Genomic DNA, 13,068 nt, shown 5'->3' with positions numbered 1-13,068 from the left:
ATGTTTCTATCTCTTTTAGGTAGGTCTGTATTGCTATGAACTTCCCTCTCAGGACTGACTTCACTATGTCCTATAAATTTTGAGTTGTTATGAGTTCATTTTCATTTGTTTCCAGAAACTTTTTGATTTCTTCCCTTTATCTATTCATTTTAATTTCATTCTTGATCCATTCTTTGTTTAATAGCATGCTATTCAATCTTCATGATTTTGGGTGTTTGGGATTTTTCCCTTGGGGTTGGTTTCTAGTTTCAATTCCTTGTGGTTGGAGAAAATGCTTGGTATGATTTCAATTTTCTGGAATTTGTTGAGGCTTGTTTTGTGTCCTACCATGTGGTCTATCTTTGAAAATGTTCCATGTGTGTTTTAGAAAAATGTGTATCTAGCTTCTTTTGGATGAAGGGCTCTATATATATCAGTTAGGTCCATTTCATCTAGGGCATTGTTCAATGACACAATATCTTTGTTGATATTTTGTTTGGAAGATCTGTTCATTTTTGACAGTGCAGTGGTAAAATCTCCTGCTATAATTGTGTGTTGTAAATATCTTTCTTGAAGTGCTGTAAAATTTTCTTTATGTTTTTGGGTGCTCCTACATTGGGTGCATATATATTTATAATGTTTATGTCTTCTTGGTGGATTCTTCCCTTGAGTATTATGAAGTGACCTTCTGGGTCTGTCTTTATGGCCCATTTTTTGAAGTCTATTTTGTCTGATATGAGTATTGCTACCCCAGCAATACCATTTGCTTGAAAAATTTGTTTTCAGCCCTTTACTTTTAGTCAGTGTAGGTCTTTTGTCTTGAGGTGGGTCTCTTGTAGGCAGCATATGTGTGGGTCATGCATTCTTATCCATTCAGCCATTCCATGTCTTTTGATTGGAGCATTTAATCCATTTACGTTTAAGGTTATTATTGATAGGTACTTATTCATTGTCATTTTTGTACCTGTGTTCCTCTCTCTCTCTTTTCCTTCCTTTCCTTAAAGCAGTTCGTTTAGCATGTCTTGCAGAAGTGGTTTGGTGGAGGTATATTCTTTTCAAATTCTTTTGTCTGGAAAGTTCCTTATTTGGCCTTCTATCTTGATTAAAGCCTTGCTGGGTAAAGTAGCCTTGGTTGCAGGCCTCTGGTTCTCATTACTTGAAATATTTCTTGCCATTCTCTCCTGGCTTGGAGCTTTTCCATTGAGAAGTCAGTTGCTAACTTTATTGGGGCTCCATTGTATGTTATTTCCTTTTTCTCCCTTGCTGCCTTATATATTCTCTGTCTTGAAATTTTGCCTTTTTAATTATGATGTGTCTTGAAATGGGCCCCTTTGGGTTCCTCTTGACTGGGACTCTCTGTGTTTCCTGGATTCGTGTGACTTTTTTCTAATAAAATTAGGGAAGTTTTCCATCATTACTTTTTCAGATAGGTTTTCTATCCCTTGCTCTTCTTCCTCTCCTTCTGGTATCCCTATTATTCAGACATTCTTACATTTCATATTGTCTTATTTCTCTTAATACCTCTTCATTCTTTCTGAGCCTCTTTTCCTTTTCTTGCTCTTTCTGGGTGTTTTTTCTACTTTGTCCTCCACCTCACTGATCCAATCTTCTGCTTTATCTATCCTGATTTTGATTCCTTCTACTGTGTTCTTCAGTTCAGATATTGCATTCTTCATTTTCTCTTGGCCCTTGTTGATAGTTTCTATTTCCTTTTTCATGTCGATATAGTTTGCAGTGAGTTCATTGTAGTTTCCCTGTAGTTTCTGGTAATTTGCTGTGATCTCATGGAACTTCCTGATAACCATTGCTTTGAACTCAATATCTGATAGTTAGTTGAGTTGCCTCTATTTCATTTAGCATTCCTTCTGAGGCTTCCTCCTTTCCTTTCATTTGGGGATTATTTCATTGTCTTCCCATTGTTTGTGAGACTGTTCTTGTTAGCCTCAGCTTCTTAAATTGATCTGTTCTGACTCCCTGGGTTTATGGTGTGATCTTCTGTGGTAGAATACCTGTGAGATTCAGTGGTGCAGTCTCCTTCAGGTATTTTGGTGTTCACCACTTTTACCTACTCTTTTTTGTGATCATTTGGAGGGGTAAGTCAAAATGTTTTAAGACAGCAAGAGTGTATTCTATGCTATTTACAGTAGCAGCCAGTAAAGAGATAGGAGATCCCTTGGCTATGTGTACTGTTAACCGTGATCTTCCACCCAACTAGGCACCTTTTAGAAAGGATGGAAAAAAAGATAAGACTTTTTGGAAGGGAAGGATTGAGTTGGATCTTGAAAGCAGTGAGGTTGTGGGAGGTAAGATTCTTAGGTAAGGTGAGAATAAAGGATAGTAAATAGGTGTAGTGTGTGAGAGAATAGGGTTAACCACTATGGTAATAGAGTTCAGGAAACCGTGAAGTGGGCTAAGATCTGGGAGGGATGTTGTATAGTCTGGTTTTTCAATATCTGCTACAATTTTTGGTCTCTTATTTTTATATATGCTGTGGTACCGGTGGCTGTCTGCTCTGTTCCTTCATAGATTGGCCGGGTTTTTCTCCCATGTGTAGGAGGAAGTGGAATCCTCACCCTCTTACCTAGCCACCATCTTTCCTCTCCCCTACCAGAATTTTTATTCACCACACGTGGATGTGGGACCAACCCATTGCACATCTGTGCCCTTCCCACCAGTCTGGATAGATGTGGTCCCTTTAATTGTGTAGTTGCCAGGCTTCCATTCAATTTTTTTCTGACAGTTCTGAGTGATGGTTGTTCTATATTTTAGTTGTAATTTTGATGTGGTTGTGCCAAGAGGCAAGCCATGTCTGCCTACGCTGCCATCTTGACTGGAAGTCAAAATGTCTTATTTTTTAAAACATTCATTTAAAACAATAAATTTTCCTTTAACTTTTAAGGTAATGTTCTATTTTCTACAAGTTTAGTTTTATCTCACAAGTTTTGATATAATATGTACAATACATACCAAACTATATGTAACTTTCTTATACTTCAGAACATTTTTTACTTTCCAGGTTTCTTCTTTGATTCATGAGCTATTTAGCCTTGCTTTACTTAATTTACAAACTTGGGTGATTTTTAATTTTGATTTTTATTATTAATATGTGGTTCAGCTTTACTGTATTCAGGTGGCATACTATAAGTGTCTTCAGTTTTTTTTTTTCATTTGGTTATTACCATGTTATTGCCCTTTATTTTGGTGAATGTTTCATGTGCATTTTAAAGAATGCACATTCTGTACTTGTTTCATGTGGCTCTCTGTTTGTCAATTGCCTTAGTTTTGTTAATCATGCTGTTCTGATGTCATTATTTTTATACTTTTTGCTCATTATTATATCCGCAGTTAAGACAAGAGTGTTGTAGGTACTTGGCAGCAAGTGACTGTAGACAGTAATTTAATCAATATGTTTTACATCTGTTGACCCTTAGTCACCAGCATCCCATTTACAGCTGGTGATTAGACTAATGCCTCTAAAGCAAATTACATGGGAAAACCAGTATGATGATATCTCGTCCTTATGGTTGTTTCTTCAGAACCATGTTTGGTACCAAAGATTGATTCAGTCTGTGTGTGTTCAGAAAAGTTGACACTGCATGTTTGAAGACTAAAACTTTGGTACAGGATTTAGGGACAACATGTTTGTGGGAGGAGCTGGGGAGTGATGGTCTGAAAGGCTATGTCACTAGACAGGTAATAGTAACTAAAACTTTTGGCACATTACTCATTTACTAATGTGTTTGGAAAACCCAGAGATTAGAGGAAAATCTAAGAAGCTAAGACATCTAGCTGCCATGACTACAAAAGGGAAAAGGCCTGTGAACTTCCTATGCCCAAGGTCTCTTCAAGCAGAACAATGGCTTCTGCTTTACTTCCACCTCCCAAATCTCATGTGGATCTGCATTGGTTTACCCAGGACTGTGCAGTGAGGGTGATACCTACTTGACAACAGGCAATCCAACATATCTTCTTAGTCATATATTCTGTTTTATTATTTTCATTGTTTCCTTAGAGTTTAACACCTTTCCTAGATTATTAGCAGTCTAGTACAAGTTTGTGATTTCATTACTTGCAGAAAATGCTAAGATTTTGTTATGTTTCATTTACCCAGAAATGGCAAGGGCAGCGGAACACAAGTGAAAGTAGCAGGAGTTCCACTGTTTACTCTGAATGCCAGTGCATCACAGTTGCAGTGAATTTGAGGGTTTGTCGAATCCTAAGCTGCTGTCATTTAACATAACATGAAACTTTTTAAGTACTTGTTAAGGGATCAATACACAATTCTAATCATAATTGTAATCCTTTAAGTCACAATTCTGTCTTTCCCTAACAATCGCAAATACAAAAGCATAATGTTTCATCTTGTTCTTAAAATATGTATTTGTCTCATTTCCAGTTGTACCACATAAGTCTAGTCAGTATTGTTGCCCAGACGAATGGATTGGTTTTCAAGATTATTGCTATTATTTCTCTAATCATGAAAGGAACTGGACTTCAAGTAGAAATTACTGTAACGCTAAACATGCTGATCTAACTGTGATCAACAACACTACAGGAACGATGGTTAGTAATCTAATACACATTCATTATGAATATTATTACATAGGGACTCTGGAAATATTAAAATTTTATTATGATTTTTAAGATTTTTACACATGCCTATTTACACAGAATATTGAAGATGTTCAAAACATGCCATGGAACATACCTGGTGATATTTTTGTTTGGATAGTGTAAGACTTATATCAAGACATAAACTTAATAATTATCTTTATCTTTTGAAAAATATAAATAGAAGAGCTTGAAATATTTGGAAATGTTAAAAGCCAATACTCCACAATGACTAAATTGCCTCAGGATGGACGGGATTCTTTATTCCCTTTTCCTCCAGCGTCTCAGCCTTGCTTTGCCATGTGTCTCCGAGGTCCTGTGGCAGCCTGCAGTGCATTACTCACTACTAGTCATGCAATGGGTGTGTAATCAAAAGTTCTGCCCTAGACAGGAGTATGAGCTTCCAGTGAGCAGATGCTGTGTTTTTCTTGAAATGGTATCTTTTGCTGTAGCATAATGGCAGATACCAATAAAAGCTTAATGGATCTTTCTTGAAGAAATGTTAATTTACATGACAAAAATTTTATGAGTAAAGAGAATGTCCAAGAACTTTAATGACAGATTATGAAATTCTGTAGCTCTGCACTTGTGAAATTTGTTATTTCCCCAATCATTTCTGTAGTAAGTGTGTGGTGGGGTTTTTTTGTTGTTGTTTGTTTGTTTTGGTTTGGTTAACCTCTTTAAAAGGGTCAACATAAGAAGTACTGTAACGATTTAAGTATTTCCATGAATAATGCACAATGAAGAAGTGTTTAAGATGTGAAGCGTACAGCACAGCAGTCAACATTGTTAGATCTGTGTGTCATTTCTGTGGTGAACAAAGTTTTTATGTAATCAACCTAAAGATTGGCTCAAATTCAAATGGAAGTGAACCAGGCTGGGAGAATTCATAGACCAGTGCAAGGAAACGAAACTATTTTGGAAGCAAGAAAAGGTGTGGAAGCCTGGATCAAATGCAGAAATCTAGATACAATAAGACAACCAGAAAATCAAATCCTTGGGCTCCTTTTTATGGGAAGAACTTCTTCACCAGAATCAATAGGTTCATTCACGAATTTTGCAAGACTTTTGCAATGAGCATTCTGAGAAATCTTTAAGCTGCCTTTTATAGTTCTTCTTGGGAGGAAAGAGGCTAGATTAGCAGGAAGATGGAAAAATACCAAGTGTTAATAAAATGTTTGAGAGACCAAAAATTAGCAAGACCAGCTTTTTAAACTCTTTACTTAAAAGAATCGTGTTGGCAATAACTGAAAAAATAGTGAATATCACAGAACACAAGAAACAGAAGTACACAAAAAAATTAGTTTTGAGTTTAAGAGAAATCATTAAATGTATAGAATGATAATGTTGTTTGGATAAAAAAAACACATCATACAACATCCTAATGTATTTTGAAGATCATAGAAGCCTGTACTACATAATCTGGGCAAAATGTAAGTGACAATCAGAGAGAGGTATACCTGTCTGTGAAGGAGTGAAAAAGAAATTTATTTAAAAGACTGTTTATCTTAAACAGTTAAAAATAATATGTATGTATTTAAATTACAAAATGTCACTCTTAGTTAAATGAGATAAAACTTGTTTTATGAAATAGTTATTGTGTGCATTTTGACCTACTTAAAATTATCTTGCATCTTTAACAAAAGGCTACATGGGCACCCCTGTGTCGAACAAATAAAGACTAATATCTATCATAGATTTAATATTTACCGGCTCTAGAAAATATGCTTCCTAATGGCCTGTCACCAAGACCCCAGCTACTAAACATCATCCAATTTTCCCTGTTACCCAGTAACCAGTCTGTTTGCAATACATTCATTCTTTCTTACATATTTTCTTTTCTGCATTTAAAGAAGCCCTCCGCTAAGTCTAGAGCATGAATGCCCTTTTCTCCCTCCCCCACCCCGTGTTGATCATGCTGGGTACCTTTGCTCCCAGGTCTACCTTTTCGATGGAGCACATCCTGTGTGAAAGTCTCCCATAAAGACCAGACACTTCTTCCTGGAAACTCACATTTTAATTTGTTTTTATTATATTCACTATGTTCTCCTTAGCAATAGGATATTTTCTAACTCTATGTTCACATAATTTGAAATCCAGGGAGAATGTTGTATTATTCTATTCCTTTTGTAATCCCACAGTTTAGGATTGTTTATTTACTAAACAATAAATTCATAAAATACTGCAGAAGATTCAAATGCCAAAGGTTACTAAATGTCACTACGATTAGATAGAAATGAACCATAAGTGTTGTGATATCACAATTCCCTTTATTTACCATAAAATTGAAACATGGAGTGATATAATGTAAAGCCTATGGTTTTCCAGGTACTGTATTTAGCAGCAGAGCAGACTTGGTGACTTTTTACATACAATATAATTCTATGGTCAAATGAGCCCTAAGGTAGCAAGAAATTTTAACATTGAATGAATAATAAGAAGAAATATCAGGAAAATTATATTTTCCCTGAATGATGGCTTTAAAACTTGAAATATTTGCAAAAAATACAATTTGATAATTAGATTTTGAAAGAACTAGTTATTTGGGGTGTGCATATGTATGCTTGTGAGCATGCATGGATATGTGTGCATCTGTGATAACTTTGGAAGAGAAGTTGAAATAAAATCAGCATTGATTCTTACTTGGAAGAGGAAAACCATTATAGTACATGGCTAATGATTAAAAATTGACAAACTCTGACTTTCCATAAGTTTATTATTTAAAACTCCTAGGGGAAATTTTTCATACTGAGTAGTTATCTATTTGTAATTAGAATGTATCTTAAAGAAAAGGTATCTCATATCTTTGTTTCACACACACACACAAAAAGAGTTAGAGAGTAAAAAATTGTTTTCAAAATGCCACAGGTATTTTCTTGTGTAGCTAGGACTTGAATGCTAGTAGAAACTGAAAAGTAAAATTATGAAATTTACGTTGTTTTGAAGGATTTTCTAAGACAACACAAATGCACTTCTGATCACTGGATTGGGTTGAAGATGGAAGGAAAGCAAATGGGGAAATGGGTAAATGGAGCAATATTTAACCAATTGTAAGTGTTTTTTTTCTTTCAGGGGTTATTTAAATTTAGACAGTGTAACCAAAAGAACTTGTGCATTAGCTACATTTCTCTAGAGCCCAAGATTTGAGAGAATGTTGCAGAGATGAAATGGGGAAGTTCTATGAAGTGTTGAATTAGTTGCATGAGTCAATCAGAGGATCTGGGGATCCAGATATAAGGGAAAGATCTCCTAGTTGGTTGTTTGGAAAATAAAGACCTACTATTCAGAAGCACAGTCCAAAAAAATTAAACGTTCCTCTTATTCTAACTTATCTTCTCTAATTCTATATCTATTTTTCAAGCTTTATGCCACCTGTTTACAGTTCATGAAAAATTCAGTGTTTATCATAACCTGATTCTGTTTGCACTGAGACACAATTTACCCTGGTCTTTGTATTTTCTATTTTATGATAAGAAAAACTGGACCTAAAGACCTGAGCTCATGTGTACATGATCTCAGCATGACCACCACTCCAGAGGATGAGTGCCGCCACTTTACCCCTTAGTTTGTAAACCTAAGGGTAAACCCCTTAGGTTTACCACTGGCCCAGCAGTCTAAATCATCCTTTGTTGTCGGGAGGGGGCATTTTTTGTGCATTGTAGGATGTTAACAGTATCTCTGGCCTTTACTCCCTTCATCTGTGACAACCAAAAATGTCTCCAGTTTTCGTCAAGTGTCCCTTGTGAAGGCAAAATTACCCCAGGTTTAAAACCTTTGGTGGATATGAACTGCTAGTTCCACTGATTCCATGTCATTTTAATATCATTTTAACAGATATAACTAACTTAATATCATTTTAACGAGTATAACTAACTTAATATCATTTTAACAAATATAAATTCTTGAAGACAGACTTTTGTGGTCCAGTTTAGTACAAATCTCTTAACTCTAGCAAGAAAGTACTTTGTCACAGGACACTTTTTTTTGGACTCAGATATTTTTAAAAGGTGTTATTGAGCAACGTAGAGATCACTGAACTCCCTGGTACCTAGTGTTTAGTCTACTCTCTCTATTGTAGATTTGAAGTGAGTGGAAATGAAACATGTGCCTACCTCAGTGATGATGGTGTAGCAACAGCTAGATGCTACACAGAAAGAAAATTCATTTGCAGAAAGGAAAGAAACAGCAAGTAAATATTTCTAATGTTGGACTTATAACCATGGGTAATATAGTTTTATTTCTATGTTTAGATGTTATTTATTTATTTTTAGAAAGAAGTGAAAGGAGAGAGAAAGGGAGGGAAAGAAACATCAGTGTGTGAGAGAGACATTGATTGGTTGCCTCTTCCATGCCCGCAACTGGGGACCTGCCCCACAACCCAGGCATGTGCCCTGACTGGGAATTGAGCTGGTGACCTTTTGGTCCACAGGCCAGCGCTCAGTCCACTGAGCCGCACAAGCCAGGGCATGGGTAATATAGTTTTGATATTTGTAACCTTTTCTTCTTTATAACTTCATTTTTGTTAAAGTAAATTTCTTCAACCTAGTTTTTATTTACTTTACAGATGGCTTGGATCTTTGTTTTTCTATATCAATTTTAGAAGAATATCATAATTTCACAGACTCTATAGGTCAGGGTTGAGAGTGTTGTATTTATAAGATCATTTTCTTGTTAATTTATAATATGTATCTTGTATTGATTTTTGTCTTCTTATATAACTTACCATTTTTATAAATAGTTACTGAAAAATATTCACTATGTGATCCCTATTTTTTGCCATTGGCATTATGTAATCTTATTATCTTTTAAAATTGTTTTCTACATAGAAATATAACTGCTTTTGGTTATTATTCTATTTAACATCCATGCTGAAATTTTTTGTAATTTCTAATAATCTGCAAATTTTGTTAAATTCTGCAAAATACAGTACCTGATAAGTTTTACTTTTCTTTGTCTTATAACTATTATTTCTTGTCAAATTAATAAAGGTAAAACTGCCAGGAAAATATGGACGGTGACTATTCTTGACTTGTTGCACATTTTAAAAAATTTTTTTCTAACATTTCAACACTAGTAGTGTTTTATCTCATTTTTGATAATATAAGTTTTAAGTTAGTTATTTTCTATTTCTCTTTTGTTAGGTAGAAGAGACCAGGAAGAATTGTCGCTTGGAGCCATCTGAAAGAACATGGACCAGCAGACCACTTCAGCTGGGTCTTCCAGGTTCCAGATATATGGACAATAAATTTCTATTTTTAATTACTCAATTTGTGATACTTTGTTCTGTATATCATTGCTACCAAACTAAGACATTTTATTTTCAAGATCTGCTTATTTTATTTCTGTGTTCCACCTTTCTTAGATGCATGTCTGAGCTAGATTGTCCCTTTCTTGTTTCAAGGTTCTTCTTTAAACTAAGGAAAATATATCCCCCACGCATATCAGTCCAGCCCAACCTAGTTTTCCCCATCACAGCACAGAAGTACACAAGAGCCATGCTCATTGTATATCTCTGGTGTCTTCTCCAGAAGTATTGAACATTTACCTTTTATTTCCTCCTTCAAATGCTGTCTTCCAAAATTTCTATGATACCATATTCCCCTGAGATTCCTCTTTGCTCCCTGAATTCTCTGCTCTCTCTGATTTCAGGACACTTTTCTTTGTCTCTGCCATACATATGAGTCTATTGTTTTAGGGCTTCTTTTCTTTTCCATTTGCACTCTGCCCTAGGGAATCTAATTTATATAGTCAGGCTCAATATCTACTCTAAAGGGTCCCAAACTTCCACATTAACAATGAAACTCTCTCTGAGTTCCAGATTTAATATCTAACTTCACACTCCACTTCCATGTCTAAATTATGTCTTAACCTGAGAGTCTAAAATGTAATTTATAACCCCCTCACCCAATAAGGCCCTCCTCAGTGCATCAGATGAAACTACTATCTGACTAGTTGCATAAAAACAGAAACCTGGTATTTTCCTTAACACTGATTTCTTCTTTATCTACCATTCACTCAATTAATAAATATTAATATTTATATTTCAAGTCCTTTTTATCTTCAAAGTTCTCATACTAGTACATCATCTCTTGTCTAATAATGAAGACTCTTAAGTATGCACTTCTTCACATTTACTTTTCCATACTGTAGCCAGAATAATGGTTTAGAAACTCAGAACTGACCAAGCTACTCTGCTAACTCACTTCCAATCTCTGTTCAGATGAAAGTGGAAATACACAGCCTGGTTGACTCCCATTTTCCACCCATGTTTCACATCCAGCTTACACCCTTTTGGCTTTCAGTGCCAGTAACTTTCTTTGCCTTTTTTTAAAAAGCCCAACATACTCACTGAACTCAAAAAGCTTTTTTCTTTTTTAACCTGTTGGTGCTTTATCCAGAGCCACTTAGTAGATTTCTTCCTTCTACTTAATTCTACTCACTCCAGATACAAGTTTATTAATAACGTATTTAATAAAGGGTTAGCTGAATCCAGTGACAATCTCAGATCTACTTTATATTATCATAAGGATCATGAAACTATTATTTATAGCACCTATCAAAATCCATTCAACTAATAATTATTGAGCATCTATCAGGTGCCAGTCATTGCTTTAAGTAATAAAGACATTACACATACCCAGACAGGACAAAACGCTTACCTCCATGGAGCTTAAACATTACATGAGGAGACAGAAAATAAAATACAGTAATTTTGAAAGATACAAAGAACAACAAATTACTTGGAAAAAGAAAGTTTTATTTTTATATTTCTCTGGCTAATTCTTTGACTATTTGTATAAATCAGGCTAAACAGTGATTTTCAAACTTTCTCATCTCATGGCATACATAAACTACTAAAATTCTGCAACAAACAAAAATATATTTTTTGCTAATCTGATAAAAAATAGATATAATTTTTTATTCATTTACACCAGAGAATTATTGATGTGTTGGCTGCTGTCATTTTATATTTGAAGGTCTAAGGGAAAAGAGGTCAGTGTCCCTGACCCCGGAGGCTTGGAGGGTGGCACCTTCAGAGAGGAGAGATGAGACGAGGTGTCGTGGGAGAAAGAGAACTAGGTGCTCTTTTTTCAAAGGTGTCGTTAACACACACAGACCACAGGAGAGAAGCTGTGCACACCATGAATCCCAGGTCTGGACATGGACTCCTTTCACTTCTATCACCGTGAAGGTGTTAGGCATAAACACACAGTGGTTTCAGCCTCAGACGAGGAACAGCCGATTACGTGCAAAGCTGGTGAAAACAAAAGAGGTCAGTGCCCCAGACTAACTAGTCAGGTATGGCATTTTAGTACTTCTTACAGCACACCAGTTGAAAATAGCTGGGCTAGAACACAAAGGCCAGTTCCAACATTGGCAACAATGATGACTGGTATTCGTGGAAGGCTATTACCATTAAAAAAACACAACTACAAGCCACCAAAGGATTATGGTGATCAGGTAGGTATACAGGTGTCACTTGGAAGGATAACTCTCATGATTAGATTTGGAACAATTTTATCTTTGAAATAGGAGATTATGATCCATTGAACAAAGTGTGAAAATGGAACTAGCCAAAGGTACAAATACAAAAATGAACAAATTGAAATTTTAACGATGAATGGAATATTTACAAAATTTAGAAGTAGCTCCTGTCAAAGCACAAAGTGCACGGTCCAGTCTTACAAAGGGAATAATGGCCTTATTCAAAGCTATCGGAAAAAAAGGAGATTGGCCAGAACTCAGTCTGAACTAAAATTTGCTGCTATAAAGCGCAGCAAGAATTTTTAAGAGCTGGGTGAGGGAGGAGAACATACACCTCTGTGTTTGTTACTTGGTTTTACTTAAAGGGAAATTGAGCTTTCTCAGGTCTTCATAATACAAGGCAGTTTCACAACTTGGAGCTAGATGCCCACTTAAGTTAGGCCCCTGCCCCTCCAGAAAAGAGAAATAAGGGTTCTGTCGTTTTTGATGATTACACTTTAAAGGGATGACTTTCAGCCCCTTGAGAAAGAGATTTCTGGGTTACAAAACCTTCAGATGGCTTAAAAACTTTTTCACATCTCAAAGGGACAGAGAAAGAACTTCCAACTACAAGTTTCTAATGTAAAAGCTCTTTAAAAAAAAAAAAAGGAAGCCGGGGTGCAAGGTCAGGCAGAATGAAACTGGTCTAAAGTTTAATCAAGCTGATGAGAAAGTTAAGGCTACCTTAGTCACTCCCCACAAATATTAATCAATTACAAAGGGAAAGAGTGACTTTACAGTGTGTTAAACAGCACATTAGTCATGTAAATAAGGTGAAGAGGATCAATTACGGGACAAATACAAGTCTGGAGCATCTGAAAGGATGCATTGAGAACAGTTTTTTTAGTCAGTGGGAACTAGGATCTACATGAAATTACAAGCAAAGCATTCCAAGGACCCACACACAGGAGACTGAGGCGTGGCAAGGTTTATTTGGGTGGAAATAGAAGTCGC

At 35.7% G+C, this 13,068-nt stretch overlaps 1 protein-coding gene across 2 annotated transcripts in view; it reads left to right on the top strand.

Moving 5' to 3' along the window:
* CLEC2B (C-type lectin domain family 2 member B) overlaps positions 1 to 9,852 on the top strand; it is a 31,175-nt gene extending 21,323 nt beyond the window's left edge. Inside the window, exons 4-7 of one of the 2 annotated variants that reach the window (XM_053661419.1) lie at positions 4,376 to 4,542; positions 7,537 to 7,640; positions 8,669 to 8,779; positions 9,732 to 9,852. In XM_053661419.1, coding sequence (XP_053517394.1) covers positions 4,376 to 4,542; positions 7,537 to 7,640; positions 8,669 to 8,779; positions 9,732 to 9,735 — 386 coding nt within the window. In that variant the 3' untranslated portion in view covers positions 9,736 to 9,852. Of the gene's footprint in view, positions 1 to 4,375; positions 4,543 to 7,536; positions 7,641 to 8,668; positions 8,814 to 9,731 lie in introns of both variants that reach the window. The other variant, XM_037167829.2, reaches the window with a different exon arrangement.
* The last annotated feature ends 3,216 nt before the right edge of the window (positions 9,853 to 13,068 follow it).

The sequence above is a fragment of the Artibeus jamaicensis genome, unplaced genomic scaffold, assembly GCF_021234435.1.
Source record: "Artibeus jamaicensis isolate MK-2021 breed Jamaican fruit bat unplaced genomic scaffold, CSHL_Jam_final contig_233, whole genome shotgun sequence".
Taxonomy (NCBI): Eukaryota; Metazoa; Chordata; class Mammalia; order Chiroptera; family Phyllostomidae; genus Artibeus; species Artibeus jamaicensis.
This window is presented reverse-complemented; position numbering and strand designations above follow the sequence as displayed.